This window comes from Psittacula echo, assembly GCF_963264785.1.
Source record: "Psittacula echo genome assembly, chromosome: 5".
NCBI classification, from domain to species: Eukaryota; Metazoa; Chordata; class Aves; order Psittaciformes; family Psittacidae; genus Psittacula; species Psittacula echo.
The window spans coordinates 30,460,726-30,483,293 of NC_137739.1; the positions used below are offsets into that span (position 1 = coordinate 30,460,726).

At 37.7% G+C, this 22,568-nt stretch overlaps 1 protein-coding gene across 2 annotated transcripts in view; it reads left to right on the forward strand.

Moving 5' to 3' along the window:
* GALNT18 (polypeptide N-acetylgalactosaminyltransferase 18) overlaps nucleotides 1-20,700 on the forward strand; it is a gene marked incomplete at both ends in the record, with an annotated part of 237,466 nt that extends 216,766 nt beyond the window's left edge. For both annotated transcript variants that reach the window (XM_080619470.1, XM_080619471.1), the window contains 2 exons: nucleotides 3,981-4,145; nucleotides 20,554-20,700. In XM_080619470.1, the coding sequence (XP_080475596.1) occupies nucleotides 3,981-4,145; nucleotides 20,554-20,700 (312 nt within the window). The remainder of the gene's footprint in view (nucleotides 1-3,980; nucleotides 4,146-20,553) is intronic.
* Between the last annotated feature and the right edge of the window lie 1,868 nt (nucleotides 20,701-22,568).

The window sequence follows — 22,568 nt, forward strand, 5'->3', positions numbered from 1 at the left end:
TGGTAAAACGTGTTTTGCCTGTATCTTCTGAAGTGTTTTGAACAAAAGTGCTTCAGTTGTCCATTTTGTGCTGAAGTAGTCTGTAAAACAGCTAACATAGTTGTTGATGCTTGTTAAAAGCATCCTCTTGATGAAGTACTGCTGTGGGCATTTATCTACTTAACACCTTACTCAACTTACAATACAGAATGTTTTTTATAGGGCTACACATAAAAACATGAGCATGGTTTTAATGCATAAGATCGTATTTTATCTGAAGGTCAATTTAAAATATGTTCAATAAAAAGTCATCTATAGAATCACAGAATCAACTATATTAGAAAAGACCTTTAAGATCGTCAAGTTCAACAATTACCCCACAACTGTCAAGACCACCACTAAACCATGTCACTGAGAGCCTCATCTATATGTGCTACTTAAGAAGTACATTATGAGATGGTAATTCAGTTCATATAGCTCAGGTGGTTAATCTCCTGCAGCCCACCCCAGACAGGTAATTTGTATACCACCTTTTAACTAAAAAAGAAACGCAAAACTAACTAAACCACATGGTGGGAGGAGGGGAAAGGGAAAGAAATAAACTAAGTAGTATTTTAGAAAATTAAAATAATCAAATAGAAACAGGGAAATATAATGTGAAACCAAGTAAAATATTTTTCTTAATACATGAAATTATTTAAAGGGAGACTGTACCATGATTTTGTGTTTAATAGCTTTAAGTTTCAGACTAGAAAAGCATTACTCAGTACTGTTAACAGTTAATTCTGTCATACCAAATGGATGTCCTCCCTTCATCCTGACATAGTTATTACTCTGCTCTCTCAGTGCAGGGACTGTTTCATTCTTGGGTTGGGGGAAAGGAGCCAGGGACTGTTCATAGGTTTCAAGAAAAGTTTTCTGGACAAGTGCAACACTAACCTATGCCTCGCTGTTTGCTAGTGCACTGCTCAAGTGTATGTGCTTTTGACGTGATCCCTCCATTAGAAAAACACTGTAGTCAAATTACCATGTTGTGCAATGTTTTCAATCCTAAAGTAATGTACGGTGTTCTTGGATAAGATTTTAAAATACTTATAATAATATTTAGAATAATTAAGTTATATCCATATTACCAGATAAGAAAAGCAACATCTTGAAAGAGCCTCGTTAGGCAGACTGTCACTGTTCCACCATCCGCTTCAGTTTGAGCTTATTTTTACATGCCAATTAGGAGCTCAAAAGTGCCTTTTCCAGTACTAGGTGAGAGTACAAGATTTCACACTTCTTTTTCTAAACTGGTCCACATGGAAAAATGAAGTGACCTTAGCAGGAAGGGTGAACTCCCTAAAGGTAAGCAACAACCTGCTAATTAAATCTGTTAAGCATAATTGCATTTGATTGTTTCATTTCTGTACCATTTTGCCAGCAAACAGAATTGAGTAATTCCCCCAGCCAGAGCTGTCATTCTGCTGCTGCCCAGAAAGATGCTCAGGCTGAACCACTGCTGCTTTGACATCAAAAAAGCTGGTGGAATTGGGTTTGCTTTATCCAGGAAGATGGAATGATTACCTGGAGCCTTCAGGCCACTCTGTGAAAGGCTGATGAGAGTGAGCTAATAAAAACAGTTCAGCCCTCGGGGTCTGCAGGTACGCCACTTTTTTGCACAAGCAACCCCAAGCTATAGTCTGGCACTTCTCAGAGTTACAGCCAAGACTGCTTATTTGTTTTCTGTGACTGATGTGTATCTTTAAGAACACAAAAGGCAAAAAAAACCCCAAGCAAGCTGCCTAGGTTTCCTCCTACTGTTTTGTGTGGTGACAATGTGCTGAACAAATGAACTTAACAGATCACTTCCAATTAGTCAGAAATGCAAATAACTGTCAATTTCCCTCTCAAAAACGAACTGCAACAAAATGTTCACCAGTACAGTCACTGTGTCCTAATAATCCCTTTATAGAGATTATCTTGATTTTACAGCCTTGCTATATCACTACCTCAGTCTCTCTCCAAAAAAGTATCTGGATAGATCTTTAATGTGTCTAAAATAGGTACTGCTGGTCTGTCTAGAAAGTGCGTTCCAAATGTTTATTGCTCTTCTAAAGCATCAGTTTTGTTTGCAGAATGTTAATTATCTAACTTGTGGATGGAGTCTGGGGTGTGGTGGTCTTAAGTTTTTCTGCAGTTCTTACAGTTTACTTCAGTCCATAATAACCAACCGTTTTGGAAATGTGCTCTGCTAGGTGCTTTTATTTACCCTTCTCTTCTCCTGTAGGGCATGACTGAACTATTCAACTTTTCTCTATTCAGACTTTCAGCGATAAGATAACCTAGACTCATCTCTTTTCGGCCACCTCAGATTGCTGTTATTTCTGTGGGTTGAAAAGCATGAAACTTGATGAAGAGGGTCAAATATTTGATTAGTCTAAACCACTAATGTCAACTTCTGTGCAACTATGTCAGTTTGTATCTCCTGTGGATCTTCCCTGGAAGTGTTACAGGAGAATGAACAGAGGACAGAGTCTTACACAGAAACACCATGATTTGTTTTGTTCTCTATTTAATCCCTACATTGACTGATTTCAGCATTCAAAGATGGGATTATTTTTTTTTTTACATGAAGCTCCCAAATCTCTCCACAGTTCTGGTTGGTTGTTTCTCTGCTTTCTCTCTTACTGCAATCAATATTTTATCAGAATTTTCACAAATAAGAATACACACATATAAAATAAACGTCAACACTGAACAGATACTGGGAGATTGTACCATCAACCTCCAGGAACAGGAAAGTTTTCCAAATACACACAGCATAATTTCCAGCTCCCCTTTTGTTACAGACACACGGAATGGGTACAGTACATGACAGGGACATTAATTTGGTGCTTCTGTCAGCTCTTGTCTGTTGTGGCTCTGATACCACTGGAGTTGTCAAAGCCTTACACCTAAAGTATGATGTTGCCAGTTCATCTTTTCATGGTCCTCCCAGGAAGAAGGTCTGATTGTAGCAAAGTAAGTAGTATTTGTGATTAGCAAACACAATCCTGGTACAGTCCTGTGTTACCTTTCTGAGTGTATAGGTAACATATTATCTTCAAGAGGACATTACCGACTGTTTGGCAAGCTCACCTTCCTTCCCCTTCTTTTTCTTTCTTCTAGAGGAACCTCCCACATATATTTGTAGCCAAACGGAGTAGAAAGAATTTGTGAACTATACTAGCCTCATGCCTTCAGCCCTAAGTGTAATTACTGAGGCTTATGACAGCCGGGAATCCAGAGCAGCCATATCTGGTCCCTTTTTCCAGTCTCTTGTATCTGTATGATTGACATATAAAAAATAAAATGAGAACAGATAAACCCAACTGTGGCCATTTGGGTTTTTCTCCTGCCTCATATCCGTCTGTCACCAGATGCTAACAACTTTTCCTTGTTTATACTGGTTTCCGGTCAGCAGGTGCCTCAATTTCGGGGTTTAGCTTGATTTTTTATTTTTTTTTTAAATAAAACCTTCATTTCTCTTTCTGTCTGTCATATAAAAGATTGAGATCCTTTCTGATGAACTGCTGTGCTTCTGTTCTCTTTTCTTACCTCTCCAGTTAGGTATTGTCCTCAGATGAAATAGTCTCATCAGAGTTGATGGCAATACTCAAACTATTCCCACTTCCTGCTAGAAGCAGCAGGAAGAGTGTGTATCTTACTTTTTGAGACCCACAGTGCATGACCATAAGAAACGGAAGTTAAAAGGCACATGATGAGACATATGAGTTGTGTTTGCATATTTCCTATCACGTAGCAGCATTTGCTTGTTGGTACCAATTAACAACTAATTGTTAATTTAGAACAACTTTTAAATTGTTGTGCTGCTTCCTGCATTAAAGGAAATAATTTAAAGCTACCATGAGGTCAGCCTACTGCTATGCAGCATATTTATCGTTGCCATTAGCTTTTTGGTAAAAGCGCTGCTTCTGTCTAGAGGCCACAAATCTTGTTTGTGCTTCCTGTTGCAGAATGTTTATTACACAAGCAATCAGCAGCTCCATGTGGGTGTTCTGAGTCCCACTATCGACGATGATGACAACAGATGCCTGGTGGATGTGAACAGCAGGCCCAGGCTCATTGAATGCAATTATGCCAAAGCCAAGAGAATGAAGCTTTACTGGCAGTTTACTCAGGTAATGCTTACTCAGCAGACATTTCAGAAAGTTCTAAAGCTCTCTTTCTGTATCTGAAGTGTGAGTAATCTGTTTACTAACAGGCTAAAACCAGATTTAACCTTGCTTTCTGTGCACAGAGCCAGGAAGCCGTGTCTGCATTTGATCCCTACCTCAGGAGGTTATAAAATTTGTATTATATTTTCTGAGTTCACAATGAATAATTTGTTTCTAAGGCAGAGCACTGTTGCAGAATTCTGTCAATCAAAAGAAAAAAACCAAACAAAAAAGAAGTTATTTTAGAACCAAATGCAAAATAACCTATTTAGAAACAAGGAACAGAAAGCTTATTGTTCGGTTGTTTATTTAGAAGTAGCAACTGAGAAAAGGGGGTGGTAGGTCACTGGTAATAACAGCCTCATATTGAGCTACTTTTGCATGTTCCTTACTTTAAAAAGCTAATGTGTTGTGTGTGTGAAAGAGAGATACAGAGGGGCACAAGTAAATGCTGATAAGTGATTTCACAGTGGTAAGAATGCTGTACACTTAAGTCCAGGGCTGGTGTCAGCACTTCTTAACTGATTGAGAAGTACAAAAGAGAACTATAAAGAAGCTACAAAAGTTCTGAGGCTAGAAAGCATGCTCTGTGATGCAGTGCTTATGGAGATCGTGCTGTTTGGTTCAGCTAAGAGGCAAGCAAGGTGACTCAAAGCCTATCAGTGTTTCCACAGAGGGATATAGGTTACCCTAAAGACAAACCAGGTTCCAATGTTTAGAAGCTAAAGATACTCAGATTTAGTCTCTCAAAGGAAGGAAAGATTTTCCAGTTAAGACACTGAAAGTTAACTCTGTCAGATACTGACATGTCAGTTGCTTTGGATAAATAAAACAAAATTACAGTACTTTGTACACCAAGTACCTCATTTAGCTTCTGGGAAAAATTTAATAGCTAGTGCAAGTTTGACTGCTCACAGTTGCTCCTCAGCAGGTTTAAGGCTACAGTGTACTCCAGCTCATGGGCTGAGGCTCACCATTATGGTAATTTTATTCCTGCATTTAATTTTTTGTTGTGGGTTTGCAGATACCTTTTCTGCCAACTCTTTAGTTTCTTTTTATGTGACTTCAACAGCCATGACAAGTATATTTTAGGACATTGGTAATACAGTTCAGCATCTATCTTAGTGCAAAGTCATTTGGACACTAATCAGTAAGGCATACTATTAATATAATTTGTATTTATGCTTGAAGTAATCCAGATCCTTGTCTTTAAAGGGTAACTCTCAATCAGCAGACCTTAAATCCCTAACCTGGAAAGACATCCCAGCTTTCCCCTTCAGTCCCCTCAAGGGCAGAACTTTAATTACATCTTCTCTCAAATTTTAACAGTAGTCTTGTCATAAGGGGGGCCTCATTGTGGCCGTCTGTGCACTGATAGTACCATTTTAAGGGAGTATAATTAACATATTTAAATAGTATTTCAGTAACATTTTAGTACTGACCACCTATTTAGGGATTGCTCCCTGTAACCCAATCCTTTGGTGGCAATTAATGGTTTCTGCTCCAGGATACTGGTGTATTTTGTAATACTGATGATGTTAGGTTTGGTTTAGGAGGCAGCAGTAGAATGCATTGATTATTTTACTATTCAAAGCTTCAAAAATGATATTTAATTAATTAGGTTTATTTATTTTCTGTCTCTGTTTCCATTCCATGTTCTAAATATGATTTCCCAGTGAAGCTACAGTGCTGTTAAACTAGAGATTGTACAGTAACAGTACTTCAGTCTTCTACAAAGAAACTTCCACCCAGGAGAAGTGAAAGCTAATTAGTTGTTTCCTTACGATAAATTAAGAGACAAATGAAATAATTAAAAGCTTTCTGTTCAGAAAGAATTTTGTTAATGCCAATGCAATTAAAATGCCGTTATCGCTCAACATACAGCATGGTACACAGCCCCTCGTACATTCTGTAAGCTAGAAGAAAGCTAATGAAAGTAATCAAGGCTTGCCAGGATCAACTGATGAACTCCATTTGAAATGCTCCCATTAGTTTGGTGACAAGTTTCTGTGAATAGCTGGAAGCTGTCTATCTGAGAGAATCTTTCATATTACTCTTTTAATGCTCTGGCATTTCTTTTCCATATTACACAGTGAGCAGAACTCTTGAAAATAAGGAGGACTGTAAGCATTGATGCTTATGTAGTTTTGAAGTTTGTGAAATATAAATTAAAATGTAGATGCTGACCATAGCTTTTTATAGCACCTTCCTTTGGCTGCAAGTATGCTTTAACTTCTCTGGATTCTCTAGCCTTTCAACAAGACTGACTGATTATACAGATAGTTAAAAATACAGCAGTGCAAGTGGAGAATTGCCTCAGAAAGGGAATGGCAAACAGACTTTACCAACCAGAGTACAGTAAACTAATTGAACTAGATTTCCCTAACTAGCACAGAAATCAGTGTTTGCCCTGCATTCCACACATGTTGAAATGTACTGAGAAAAAGTAGAAAATAGGGCTTATCATCAGCTAGCGGACAAGTTCTTGCTTCTGTAGATCTATTACAGAATTATTTAATTCTTAATTTGCGTATTTGTATGATTAGAAGTGTGTGTATGTACACATACAGACATGTGTGTGTATGTGTATCAAACTTTATTTCTTTAAAAAAATGTATCTTCTTTGGTTTTAGAATTTTAAATTACATGGATAACTGTAACAGTGGCAAACAGCTGGAGTCACGCACTCAGGTGTCCACTGCTACTTTGTGAATGGAATAGTGATTTAATGGACACTTATATGGAAGGAACCACCACTGTTACTTCAAACATTTTTCATTACACATCATGCTGGCTAACTGGACAGAGGCCTTGAGAGATGCTGGTATCTTTTGGCACAGGACTAACTTGCATTGAGCATTCAAAGTTTGTAAGATGTGTTTGTATAATCAGGAGTTAGCTGAGCAAATTTCCAGGCTCCATGATTTTGTAAAGCTGCCAAATGTGATGAGACCAAATAAAATTTAGGCTTCAGTTACATGCTTCCTTCCAAGGCTTCTTCAAGAGATTATAACTGTAATTATGGCAAATTATGTAAATTAGCCCTGAAAAGATTCCCGTCAGCTGGGTAGTGTTCAAGAATGTTATTGTTCAGGTTGTTTGTCAAGTCTTCTCTTAGGAAAATGCTTATTTTGGGTATATTTTTAATGCTGAAAAGTCTTCTAGGTGTTTGACAGTTCATCTAGATCGGTCTTGTCTCACCACTTTTTCATTTAATCAGAACAAAATTAGACCTTATAGCAAAATCGTAAGTGATCATGAGAAATGACACAAGGCAGAGAGGATAGAGACAAGAATTGCATAGAAGCAAAAGTCAGAATTCTACTAAAATATTAATTTAAACATGATATCAAGGAAGCTGCTCTGGCATCGTGAACTGTGAGGTAAGTGAAACCTAGCCTCAGTTGCCTCTGAGTCCCCCTTATTTAGTACTAAACAATTAATCCTGCTTGCACCCTGTGAGTGCTTTACGGCAAGGAGGAGGTGTGCATGCAGCGTGCTGGCAGAAGCACCCTGCTCCCCCGCGCCCGCGCAACAGAGCATTTGCAGGAAGCACCAGGAAGCACCAGTCGCTGCCCATGTGCTCAGTAAAGGTGCCATCCTCGGGCTGCAGCAGTGATTGTCTGCCATGGGCTGTTGGGTAACAAGGAAGGTGCTGAAATGTAGGAGATGGAGGCCAGTGCACCTGGACACAAAACTCCCTGGGACATTTTTCAGTAGGCACTATGGCTAAACCCATGCTCTTCTGAGCTATCTGGTAATGTTAAGTTTGTTTTGTGTACTAAGAAATAGAACATTCTAAATGCTTCAGTCAGGTTTTTTTAGAGGGGGTGTATTGGTTTGGGGTTTTTTTAAGAAGTTTCTCGGTCTCCAGTCTGATTACTCAGGTTTCTTGCTGATGGAAAGGCAGGCATGACACAATGCCTGACCTACAAATGAAAATCATGTCTACGTGCATGACCCAGGTGGCAGAGGTTATCTAGAGGATACTTTATGGAACGTTAGGACTCCTTCAGCAGCATAAAAAAGGCAAAAGGATGATGTTTTTCTGTAATTACTCTTTACCTTGAAGTGTGTTCATGTTTATATGCAAATGTGGGTGTGACTGTTTCTTAGGCTTTTAACCAGACTAGCCATACTGTCACTGCTGTTGTGAGAAACATGACAGGTGGGGGCTCAGTGGAAAAAGAGGTATAAGAAAGGACATGAGGCAGAGCTAAAAACTGAAGAGATTAATCCTTTCAAGGCTGTTCCATGTTGAATTCTTTTCAATACAGCAAGCTGTGTTAATTTATGTAATTAAAATTCCAGTGTGGATGCCATAGAAAGATAAGAGTACGCATCTGTAGGGACAGACAGCCCTCATGGAAGGAAGTGGCCATGCAAAGCCTGGGCTCAAGCACTACTGTGTATGCTTATCCACTGGCGCTTGCACCTGCTTGTGATGCTAACATAGCTTTTATGTGTTACAGAGAACTGTGATTCTAGTTAGTGCTGGAGGTGTCCACAGGAATCTTCCAGTGGGTGGTTTATGCTTTCCTGAGAAGCTGTAAATAAAAATTTGTTGCTGACAACTCTACTTACCATATGTATAATTTCCCAAATATCATAGTAGGAATTGCTTTGGAAGGAGAAGGAAAGACAGACAAAAGCAAATGAGACGAGCAAATTAATTACTCAGTTACAGTATTCCACAGATAAACATAATGATTCAGATCTCATTTAAATAGGTATTAAGTACTAGACAGATTAAGTAGTCTATGTAGCTATGTAAAGAAAGAATAGACCTTAAAATTACTGAAAGTATTTACGTCTTATTCCTCCTACTATTCTGGCCTTTGCCAGACAGTCATCCTGAATTATTCTTCCCTGCCTTTATTTTACAAAGTCAAAGGATGTGCAGTACTACTGCTAGCCAGAACCATTACCCACAGCCACACCCCAAACAAGTAAGTGAATGCACGGTGCAGGCTGCATGGCAGGATTAAACTGGAGGCCTGTGAAGCAAGCAAAGAATCTCTACCAATTTCATATGCCCCCTTGCTGAGCATACCTTCCACAGAAGTGGAGGCTAACACCATTAAACACCAGTTTCCTTCTAATGTCCACTCCCAGTTCTCAACCTGTACATTAGCCAAGGACATCGATGTACAGGAGGAATTAATTTTAGTGGAGTTGTGTGTCTAAGGGAACAATGGTTCCCATGAACTTCTTCAGATTCTTCCATTATGAGAGCCACAGGGTAGAAAAACTGCATCATTAATTTATCAGGAATTTGAATTTATGCTGTACTTTTAACCCCAAAGGACACAAATACACTCAGTATGTATTTGCAATGTAAGACACGCTGTACTGCCACATAGCTATGTAATTTTGCAGTGCTTGTTTGCCTGGCAGCTCAGAACAGTAAGTGATTCTGATTCTGTTAAAAGAAACAGAGATTTTGATCCTGCAGGAGAAACATAAAAACAAAGCCTAATTATTCAGTTAATTGAGCCAACAGACTAGGTTAAGCCCCGTATTTTTACTAAGGTTATCTGATTTTTAAATAACCACTGTTGACAAGTGTAAAGTTTTAAACCTTGATCACAAAAGAGCATTTCCATGAGCCCCAGGGGCCCCCATGCAGTGTTGGTGTATGGGTCCAGTATATCAGCAGCAGTTTTTTCTATACCTTGCAACTCTTTACCTGTCTTTGATCAAATATTGCCCTAACTTACCAGTGTTTAATATTTTAGCTAACTGGATAATTGCACAAAGTGTTATAGCTGGAGGACAAGGAACCTGAACCATTGTTCTGATTAGACATGAGAAAGTGATACTTAGTGTTTTAATTTTTGTTTTGCACTAGTAAATTTGTCCTTAATTCATGTGCGGCTTAACCAGTATTCCTGTCATATTGAACACTCTCTACAAGCAGGTGTATTAGAGTAAGGATTTTTTTTACTCTGTGAACAGTGTCTTACTATAAGCCTACAAACTCTTTAATCCCATTAATGCAGAATGGGATTCTTTAGAAGTACAGAAATCTCAAAGCATTATCGTTCTCCATTTTGAATACTTGACTTCAACTTAAATATGAAAATGTATATGCAAAATAAGTCCAGAAAAAACAGTAAATACAAATATTATTACAATGTGTTTTAACAGCTGGTGTTAAATTTGCTTTCAGTTACTGCTGTAGGTTAGTAGTAACCAAAATTTCCTTGGAAAAGTCCAATGTTCTATTTGGAGTAGTTTTCTAGTAGCAAGTTTTAATCTTTGCAAATTAGGTGTAGAACTTGTCAGCTAGAAAGTTTGTGTGTGAATACAGCAGTAAAATAAGCTTTTAAAGGGTGCATTTCAAGTCTTTCCCAGCATATTGCATTATGCAGTATTTATTCTCCTGAGGACTACATTTAAGCTCCAAAGACACTTGTGCTGAATTAATTTAGAAGAAAGTTAACACATACCCATCTTTTTTTCCTTCAAAACAGATACCTTATTTGCATATTTTAGCATATAATTTTAAAAACCACATTTATTTACAAAGAAATTATTTGTTCTAGTTCCACCTGATTTTCCCAAATTGCAGATGTCCAGACAGGCTCCATCCAAAAATCACAGATGACAGCTGCCGCTGACAAGGTACTGCATGGCATTATAATGACATGTATGCAAAAGAATGGCCAAACCCAGAATGTTTCCTACAATTTGACCAATAACCAACACTTCCCAAATAAAGGGGCTGTGTTTTGGGAGATCTGAGATCTGTTCTTAGTCCTTCATTTGCATTACTGGATCAGTCACTTCTTGGGTTCTGCACTCTTCAGCTGCAAGACAGATGGAATTATTTTTATCTTTAGCAAATATTATATTATTTCTAATTTCCCAGGTGAAAACAAAACTCTGTCCTAATCAAGTCAGTACAAGTTGCATCTTTAATTCCAGTGGAAACAAGAACATATATGTAAGCAAGTTTTGGCTACCAAATAACACCCTACAAACCAAGATGCAAATGCTTGAGAAAAATGTTCACTTGGAAGGCAATTAAATCAGGATGCCATAATTTATATATATGATGAGAAAAAAGTTTGTTACTTAGTGAGATTATCAGGCCATCAAGTTTGGTATCCTGAACCTGACAGGGACAAAATGCAGTATAACAGACAAAAATTAGGTTACTTCCATTGTCTGTGTAAATTGTACAAGGTTTGTGCAGCAGCTGCAAGGAGATTGCTTTCCCAGTATCAATTAGCATCAACTAAGAGATTTGTGTGGTTACTAGAGAAAAAGTCATTTTAAATAACTAGATACTCTGACCACAGTCCCAAACAGCCCAGCCTAAATTCCCATGCTATAATATGTAGATCGATTGCAATACTAGTGCAAATTCATTTCTTAATTCCTTCAGTTGGCACTCAATTTATTTCTTCGTCTCTAGAGATTGGTTTAATCATAAGCATATAATGACAATGCAAAGAGTTCAGTTTCTGGGTTAAAATTAGTTAGGAAGCCTTCATATTGAGCACTCAGATTAGAAAACCTAGACTAATTGAATACACCACACACACAAGAAGTAAAACTCATTCAATGTTTTTGTTTTCCAAAGGAGTTACATTTTAGTAAGATTTAAGCCTCACAAAGAAATAGGAATGCATATTTTCTCTCATCTAAACCCCATAAATCTTCGGGAATCTGTTAAGATGTCTGCAGGAAATGTCTCGTCTTTCCTAGGGAAAATATAATATCTTGGGGTTTCTAATTGTGCCAAAAGGAGGTTCTTATTTGTCTGGCTGAAGATGAATAACTAGGTATCCCCTATGCTAAGGTTGGTAAGTAATAATGTGAACTTTTCTTCTTTGCATCAGTTTTCTAGATATGATATGTTAGAACAGTATTTTCATCCATAAGGATAAAAAAGATAAAAGAATAAGGCAGTAAGGTGTTCCTAGGCATAGCCTCCGGGTGCATGCTGTGAACAGATTTTCATTAGCAAGCTAATACTGCTTGTTGTGCACACTCAAAAGTGGCAAGACATGTTAACAAGACTTTCACACAGACAAGCAATGCAGAACGAGCCTTAGAAAGCAACATGTTTGGGCCAGTTCTGTTTAATGTCTTTACCCAGGCTGCCCAGGGAAGTAGTTGAGTCACCATCCCTGGAGGTATTGAAAAGACCTGGTGTAGATGGCACTTAGGGACATGGTTTAGTGATGGACTTGGTAGTATTAGGTTAACAGTTGGACTCTGATCTTAAGGGTCTTTTTCAACCTAAACAATTCTGTGATTCTGTATACAGAAGTGATGCTTGCTTCAAAACCAATCAAAAAGGTGAAACCTAGGAATACACAATTTGCTATATCACAGATCAGAAAATTAACTAGATTAATTACTTTTTCTAGAAGACTGTCTCAGGCAATGGTCAGCGCTTGCTGCTTCACAGAAATGAGCTCCATTCTGAGCCAGCAGTTAACTATAGCACCAGGAGGATTCCCTTCTTGACTGCTGATGCTTTCTCTTCACGGAGACCAACATTTGATTTGTCTGCATGATCATCTTGGCATGCCTATAGAAAGTTGTTTTATCAGCGCTCTTAGAATTAACTCAGACCACTAAAAACATCTAGTCAGTCACTGAGGATGCCTGTGTCCATTAATTTAACAGGTTTCTTATAGCCACATAAATCACAGTTATAACAAATTTCTAACTCTAACAATCCTTTTTTTGCGTAGAAAGTTCATTTACCACCTTCACATTGGCATTCATAGCTATTCATACTTTTGACCACTGAAGTCAGATCCCACTAATTTTCATTTATATCCTAATTTTATTTCATTTTGGTATATTTTGTAATTCCCCCATCTGAATATTTCATCACACTTTAAACCATCTTTGTTGCCTTTCTCTGTCTTCTACTTTAGACATCTTGAATCAAGCCTAGATCAAAGCAGATAAATCAAGCCTGACTTGTTTGCAGAAGTCATTTATATATAATGTCAGAAGCAAAGAGGAAAAGGTAACTTTTCTAAGCTTTTCACAAAATGTATTTCTAAAACATGCAAATAAAGCCAATATATCCGGCACACCCATCTGTTTCCTAGTTATATCACATTATTCTTTCTCTATGGAGGCAGCTACTGTATGGCACAATCTATGAAAAGAAATATTGTCTTAGGAAAAAAAAAAAAGAACAAAATCACCCTGCAGAAGACATTGGTGCAGAACATTAACTTTGGATTCTTTTTTATTGGCCAGGTAACTTACATAGTATAGAAACAAATCTTAATTTCTAATTCAAAACTTCAGAGCATTCACAACTAGTTAGAGCACCTAGTAGCCAGCTACAACTCAGTATAGTAGGTTCTGCATTTAGTTTCCTGTTTGGTTGTTTGTGGGGTTTTTTCCCCAAGTAGAACAGTAAGTATTAAATGACAAAAGCAGGATGCAGGAGATGCGCATAACAAACAGCATCCCCTTCAATAGCGAGAAAGAAAAATCAGAAAATGTCAACCTGTAAATCACCTCTTACCAAAAAATACTTCTGGAGCTTACTCTTTTATAAGTGTCAGTTCTCAAAAAGGCATTCAGTTTATTTCTAAATGAACTGGCCTGTTAACTTGTTACTCAGGACAACAGCTGTAGTCAGAAAAACCTTGTGCATCGTTATCAACTGCTTAGCATAAAGGTAGTTTTTCAGTTTCTACGAAGGACTTATTAGGTAATCCTAGTTATCAGAAGAGCAACATAATAGTGTTCAATAACTAATTTAAAAAGTCATATTGCATACCTAGAATATTTGTTTCTGCAGATGTTCCTTTACTATGTCAGAATTATTTCCTGGCCACAGTAATGATTCATGTTTACTTTCTGAAAAATCCCTAATGATTCTTCTAGTCTGGCTACTGTATTCTGCTCTAAAGCCTCCTTCATTTTTCTTAGTTTTATCACCATCTTCTGCAGTAAACTGCAGTTCCAGGTATCATATCCTAAAGAGCTTTGTATTTCAGTGAAGACTTGAATTTATTTCTTTGCAAGGTATTATTTTTTTAATCTTTTTAATTTTTATTTTTTATTTTTTTAATCTTGCTATTAACAATGGGACTTTGTAATATTTTATAAATCTGTGACAATATTATATGTGGAAAATATTACTGGGTATAAATCCATACATTCCATTTCTGATTTTTATGCTGTTTCTCTGTAATTTGTTTTCTCCTCCAATTACATTCTCTTTATGAAACTGCATTTCCTTTTGCCAGGAAATTGTTTTATTTAAATACTGTAATTAACAGCATTGTGTACTTCCTGAAGATGTAACTATTACACCTTTAGGGGGCTCTGCTCAGAACCTAGACTGTTCTACATTCACGTAGCCAATCTAGGTTAAAAAAAACAAAAGGATTGCAGAGTCCACTGGTTACTAAAACCTACTTTCGACATACAGATAAAGCTGCATCATTTGATTTGTCACAGCTGCAGTATTAAAAATTTGTTGCAGCAATATAAAAATTCAGCATTTATGATTATGTAAAATTTGAACACTCAGAAGTCTTGGTAGTAGAATGAAACAAAGTGTGATGTAGACATTAAACTGTTGTAACGGTTGAATGATATGTCTAATTCCATTGTCAGAGGATGTATTTACCAGTGGATGTAAGGCCAGTGCTCAGATGGCTACCAGACAACCTGGCTACCAGAACCTGAGTGCAGGAGGAGAAGTGAGGAGGAGGCGAAAAATACAATTTTTTTTCCTTAAGCAATGGTCTGGCTGATCCCTATTATAACTCCACCTAAGTTCATGTTGTACACAGCGATTAGCTTTGGTTAGTATTGGAAAAATAAGTTCACATTTAAGAAGCACCGATAAAAGATTGTAATTTGCCTAGCCAATAGCAAATAGTGATCTATATAGCTGACAGACAACATATTTGAATATGTAACACTGTTACTATATTGAATATAATATATACTGTATAATGTTTCATACATAATAGCAGTTAAATGCACCTTATTTTCACAGTAGCCAGATCAAATGTATGAGGTGCTAAGCGCCCGTGAAGAAGGGCAACAGCTAACAATATACTTCACTGAGAAATACTTCAATTTAAATAGTTAAAATTAATTTTTGAACAAAGAGTATGTTATAGAGCCTGTGTTACTTACAGAGCACCTGCAAGCCAAAGAGTTGGAAGAAGACTGGAGAAGGAATTAATCAATTACCTATATATACCATTATATATACCTGTATCCTTCATAGCACTATAAATCAGAAATTCTAGTCTCAATAACATCATCCACTATTTCCAAGCAGTGGGCAATACTGAAAATACACTAATTTTACTCCATGAGCTAAATAATTCACTTTTTCCTGTCAACACTTTCTCACTGCAGCAGCATCCATACAGAGTGACCACAGAGAAGACAAAATTACTTGTAAAAATTGAATAATTTTTTTTTTAGGACTAAATTTGGTGTACTAACAGTCACTGAAAATCTGGGGAAATGCATGAGAAGATCATGCAATCTGTTTGCAGTGGAGACCATCTATGTTATATATATCTCAGCGTAATTCTTTGATTCAAATGTATTGAAGCACTAGTGAAGATCAGAGTTTCTATCTCAAAGGTAGAGTGCACATGTAAATATTTGAGGTGCCTGATTGAGGTACAAAGAGAAAATTACTTTCCAGTGAATGCAACAATCTATACAGCATACCTGATACAAGATTGGATACACTTATTAAACTTGTAAGACCTTTTCCTGAAATAGTCATGGTTAGGCAACTGAGAGCACTTCAGTTTTTTTCCTCTCTCTTTTAGATAGAATAACTTCAGATTTAATGGGATGAGAAAAAGTAGGTTGAAAATCTGTAAAAAAAAAAAGTAACTAGTTAAAAAAAGCTATCAGTCTGGTTTTCAGTAATGCAGACAGCCTCCAGCATTCATTTAATATCCCTCATTTTTAGAAGTGATCAAACCCTGTCTTAAGCTTCATGCCCAAGAGCTGGTTCAGTCTAAAGCAACAACCTCACTTCCCCATTTTAGCTTTCTCCATAGCTTCTTCTGGGAAATTTGGAAATCCAGTACAACAGCTTGTACCTTACAGAACCTATTGCACCTACCTAAACAACAGGAATGCCATGGATCACATCTAGCAGATGTGCCAAGTACAAACAATGACTAAACTGACCAAGTCAATTAGGTGTTTTGAATTATTTATTCCGCTTTAATGATGCCATATATCCACATCTGAATCCTTCTCTAAGATGTGTGAAGTAGCATCTCTGTTCTTTTCCTGCTGAGTGCTTTTTGTTCATATATCAAAACACAACCTTGGCAATCTGACTTCAGAGTAACAAAGAACAGAAAGTTACTTGGTCTTCAGTGAAGAGATTCTTACTGAAGGAAGAGAGTAAATATAAAGTAAATTTCTGTTGAATCTAGACAGGGAAAAAAAAAATTACCTTGTGACCAGTAAAATGTCATCTGATTACAAGGCAGCATCAGCACAAGAGATAAGTAACCATAAGGTGAGGTTTTTGGCAAGAAAACCCATGAGCTATTCAGGAGTTTTTAGCTAGGTATACATTTACAGAAACTTCTTAATGCATCTTTTGTCATGAAGACAGAGCATGCTTTGTTCTGAAGGGCATTTGTCTGAGGAGCTATGGTATGTTACCCCAGTTCTGCAGCAGCAGTGGTATGGAGGGGCAGAGTTCCAGGTTACATGGTGTGTGCACACTACATATTTCTTTACAAAAAAGAAATGTATATAACATCCCTGGTATTTGCAAAGGAAGCTGTAGCAATGCTCTTTCCTATTTGCAGCCCTTTGCCTGTGAGGCCTTCTAGACACTAGAGAAACTTTATGACAGCTTTCAACTAAGCCTGGTTCTGCAAGGACCAGTATTCTAGAGAGGACCTATCCCACTTTACTGCCCTGCAGAATAAATACAGGAAGGGGAAGGCTTGGGAACTGTGCATCCACCAACCCCAATAATCCAAACCAAAAACCATAAAACAGTTCAGCAAAGACTGTCTAATTACTTTGCACAGCTTACTAGCACTCCAGCTCTAACCTGGAATATGTAAGTATATACTTACAACATGCTGTTCTTTCTAAAACCATGTCAGTTTTTACATGCAACAGACTTGCAAGTTGGACTGCCTACCAAGCATGTTGGACCATCTTTGTTCTGGAGTTGTTTGCAGGCACAGCAAATTGCGTTCTTAGATGCCATATTATTGGACAGATTCTACTTTAGTGAAAGGCTTGAAAGTAAACCTCTTACAGAAAGTACAATAATTCTAAAGCAAGTCAAAAGTATTGCTTTCCACTGTGTGTTATGTCACATTCCCGTAGCTATTGGTCATAACAGGATGTGTGACTTGAGATAGAGTTACCGTTAAAAGTACGCTTATGAAGCACTCCATCAGTTTTATATGCATCTAGGGCTACCAGCAGGCATTGAGAACATTTGTGCTTCTCACAAGAATTGCTTCAATTTGTGTTGCAAAACCCATCAAGTTTTCAGTCAAACTTGTTAGTGATGTTATGTTAGGCCTATTTTTATAAAATAGATGACCCGGATATTTATTTATCCTCTTGAGAATTCTACTGCCATTGAGCTGCTTCTCATCAGCATTGATCTCAATCCTGATGCAGTTCAGATGGGCAGAATTCCTCTTTAACTTGTTTCAGCCTATAGAACTGTATTTATGTATCATGATTAAAGAGCTAACCCTAGGCTATCAATTTTTTGCTTTTGAATGGGAAAGTAAAGGTCTTACCTAGGATGGGGAGGGGAAGCAGATAGACAACTTGTCTTTCACTTAGCATGAAGTGTAGTATTACAATAAACCATTTTGCTGAGCAAGTGGTAAACATGGCTGTACAGTTTTATACAAATTTTACTAGATGGTTATAAAAACCAGGATTAACTAAAAGGACACCTTTGTTTGTATTTGGCTCTAGGATTCCAAATGCTAATGATGAACAGACTGGAGAAACCATTCAAGCAAGTAATGAACCTGAACTAGTCTCCCATAACTAGCTAGTTTTCTGACAAGACAGGAAGTGGGACAGCATCTTTCCCTTGCTTCTTAGGCAAGATCTGACCTGAGGATGTCTTAGACACCAAAACTGAGAAAAGAACTAACTGATAAATGAAAGATACAGAATTAGTTAACTTAAATCACAACAACACAAGCACCCCAGCATCAGCTGTAAGTACAAGGAAGCTGATCTCAATTTTGGGTTTAGGCAGAAGAACTTGTGATAAAGTGTAATTCCCGACTCCCAGACCCAGAGAGCTGACCCTGTGTGCCATACAAGACTGAGTCTGTGCAGAGAAAAATGCCCTGACCATAATCAACAGTTTTCATAAAGAATAGAAAATATGTTTTGCTGGGGGGCAGAAACAGAGGGGAAAAAGGAAGGGAAAAAAAAAACCCAAACCAAACGAAAACAGAAAAAAGCCCACCAAAAAAACCAGCCCACAACTGAGGGTTTTTGGCAATGAGACAGTATCCATTACCTCAGTGTTTCACGTCTCAGGGACCTAATTCAAAGCTCATTGAATTCATTTGGAAAGACAAAAGAAATCTCACCACAGTGAGATTTAAAAGGCCAAGTAACATAAGGGGTAGGGTGTGTGTTTAGGGTAAGGAACAAATACCATATCATAAAAATTTTACTAATTTCCCATTCTCATTTCTTCATGTTTCTTGTATGCCAAGCAGTTATATTGCTTATAGATAGCTTAGAGTTTATGCTCCCACCAGACACCCACATTTAACTACCATTATTAATAGGAATGTCAATAATAGTTACACAGCCATGGGAAAATACAGTTCAGTCAGCATTTGGCTATAGGGGTATATTAAAATGCCTGCTGTGTGCCTCTTTGTCAAGTGAAGTAATCAGTGAAAAATTGTATCTAGATTGCACACAGGACTACCAAGGAGGATTGATGGGAGCCTCATGTTTTAAATTTCAAGGATTGTACTAGAAATGGTCTTTTACCCAAAGCCATATTTAGAGCTTTCAAACCTAAATCTGGATGTCATTAGCAAGGTCCAAAATAAAGTTTTTAGAGCTCATAGAGGAAGTTTTTAGAACTCTCACTTCTCACACAAAGTACTTACTGAGTATTACGGATAGGACAGGAGAAGAGTCACCAGTCTGAACGTAATAGAACCTGTTCTGAATGGCACAAGCTACCCTTCTCTCAGGAGCAGCCTTCTCTGAAAAAGCAAACTCAGCATTTAAATGAGATTTATGCCAATATCCTTGTGATTATAACAGAAATCAATCCCTGTTAGGACTTCTGACGCAAGGTATAACACAGGCTTGAACAAAACTGATGAGGCGGGTTTTTTGTACGTGGTTGGGGGGTTGTTTTCTTTTTATAGCAGCTTTTTTTCCCCACTGTACAAATCAGTAATCTAAATGCGGCTGCTCCTTCGATACTTTAGCTGTACTAATCTGTATTGACTTGCATCCCATTCTTTGATTTGCAGATTAGACCAGTAATTCTCTACTACATGAGTCCAAGATACTGTAGAGAAAGTAAAACTTTCAGGCCCCTGTGTGAATTACACTGCTCTCTATATCTTGGAGGAAACTTCCCAGATGCTGTTGTGTACAAGTTACCTATTATCTTTATTAAAATGAAAAGAGGTGAAAGACCCAACTGAAACCAGAATTAAATTTTTCTTTAAAAAAAAGGTAACTTATGTCATCTACATGATGATTTAATTGTAATTTAGGTCTATATTTAGCTGAATGATAGTCCCACTGATTTAAGATCTGCTGCAACTCAACAGTGGAAGGCATGGCAGTAAGTACTAAGCTGAAAATTGAAAAGTCAATGCTGTTGATTAGCAACATAAAAGACAGTTCATTTCAGAATTCAAAGAATAAACAGTATTTTGCATTTTACCCTACAGACAGGACTCCTCCAGCCAAGGCACTGGTCCTCTCCTGCCTGTTTTTTGATTTTTCAGAGGTGCACTAAGCTAGATAAATGAAGCAAACAGGAAAGCTTTTGTCTTGTGGTTAAAAAGCACAGCTAGAAATGCAGCTCGATTCTTGAAACACCATTTGCTGAAGTACTAACCAGGTAAATGAGCCTATTCTAAAATGCAGCAGAGATTGAACCAGTCTGTGACAAAGGGAACCTTCACTCCAGATCCATTCTAGTGCTTATCTTGTCTCTTAACGGAAACATTTTTCACAGTAGCAGTAGACTTCAGTAGATGGACCCTGGAATGTTCGCTAATCTATATACAATATATCATACTGCTGTCATACAGTAGCAATGCAACAAGTTCACAATGTTTAATCCAAACAATTCTTTCTTTTTTTTTTTTCCTCACCATCTTTAAAGGGAGGTGCAATCCAGAACCGAAAATCCAAGCGTTGCCTGGAATTGCAGGAAAACAATGAAAATGAATTTGGATTTCAACTCGTCCTTCAGAAATGCACTGGACAACGCTGGTCTATAACAAATGTCCTGAAAAGCTTGTCATCATAGCAGACTAAATTTTTTACCCATTTCTTTTGCTACTGTGTAGCAAATACTGCATTGTTGCCTGCTGTACTGTATTCCTCCTGCCCCTCTACACTCACCCACCCCCCACCCCAGTTTCTTTTCTCCTCTCTTTTGTCCATTTGATTTTATTTTGTGAGTGTGTGGAAATTGGGTTTGTGGGCTGAAAATAAGACATTTTTTATTTCACAATAATGTTTTCATGGCATTTATAGAGACATTGAATGACAGGTGATGGGTAGGCTATCCTAAAATATTTTACAACTGTAAATAGGAAACAAATGGAAAGTATTTATAACTCAAACTTTTATTGAATAAAAAAGTCCAAACACTGTTACTGTTCAGCTGTCTCCATGGAAATCCATTTGGAAGTTAAGTGGTGGTTTCACCCAAGCCTGATCTCTCGCAGCCAGTTGTTGCCTACTATCAGTGTTCTCCAGACTGTGGTAAAAAGTCTTACCTGCACACTAGAAGCTGCAGTGAGGGAGGATTTTCTCCTTTCTCCCTCAAGGGAGACCTGCCTAGGTCACTTGAGCTACTAGTGTGCAAATATAGATGAAGATGTGATGTGATGTGGTGCGGTGTATGCAAGTGTATAGGTGTATAATGTGTCTACACACATAAATTTCCTCACCAGTATTACTAAATAAAGCCACAGAGAAAACCCCAGAGCTCAAGTGAAACAAGGAAGAGAATTAATTTAAAATAAAATAAAAATAAAATAAAATATAAAATAAAATAAAATAAAATAAAATAAAATAAAATGCTACAAGAGAAAAGCAGCACCTGTTGGAAGAAAGATGAAATAAACCCCCTGACATTTCTCAATGGGTTGGCCTCCATTTCAATGACTGCACTTTTCTTCCAATTGTTCATGGTTCTTACAACTGCTTTTTTTAAATGCACTGTGCCCTGAATACCACAGACTTGGATAAAAATGGCTCCATCCAAGACCAACAGCGAAAAACATGAATACACTCTGTCTTTCTCCCTGCCTTTAAGGAGGTGGGAATGCAATGCCATCTCTCTTCACAGATAAGACTAGGATGAGGAGAGGAAGAAAAAGTCTGATGAGACAAAACAGAACACTTTATTTCCAGCTGCTTTTATTTGTATGTAAATTCCCTCTCTTTTATTACCCTATTTGTTCTTTTTATTTTGTTGTTTGTTACCTTAAGTAACAGTCATAACCTCTTTCGGAGCTGGTTATGGGCCAAACTTTCACAGACTGGCTTCACATTCAGGACCAGCTAGCAGTATTGTTTCTTACGACTGTTTAATAAGTCATGTGGCATATTAATTATATGTGTTCAACCTTCTGCTATATATAACTACCATACATCTGCCTCTTAGAGAAGAAAGCGCTGAGCCAGCAACAGGAAAACAGTATTAGCCAACAAAGATAGGCTTAACACCTGCACTTGGACCAATTTCAGAGGCCCCTCAGGCCTTTTTGAGTGAAAACTTCCATTAAAATGAGAACCCTGAAAGACCATCAATAACCCAAGTCTCAGGGTACCACAGCTAGACAAGAGAAAGAAGCTTTAATTTCAACCTGGAAAGAGAGAACAGGACGTTGCTGCAGAAACGGGCCAAGCCTTCTGCACACTGGAGCATGTGCAGTGTCCTGATGGTAGAAGGCATGCATTTTGAACATTCCCAAGTTCTGCCACTGACCAACTGGACTTATTTGTCACAGGTATTCCAGATGAATGAAGAGGAAACAGCACATTCAGATAGAGAAAGCACAGAACTCAGAGTAACAAGCTAAACTAAGCTTCCTTTCAGCAAAGATACCAAGACTTCAGTGCATGGAAATGCAGCCGTAACAGAAAAACAACTAGCACAGATCA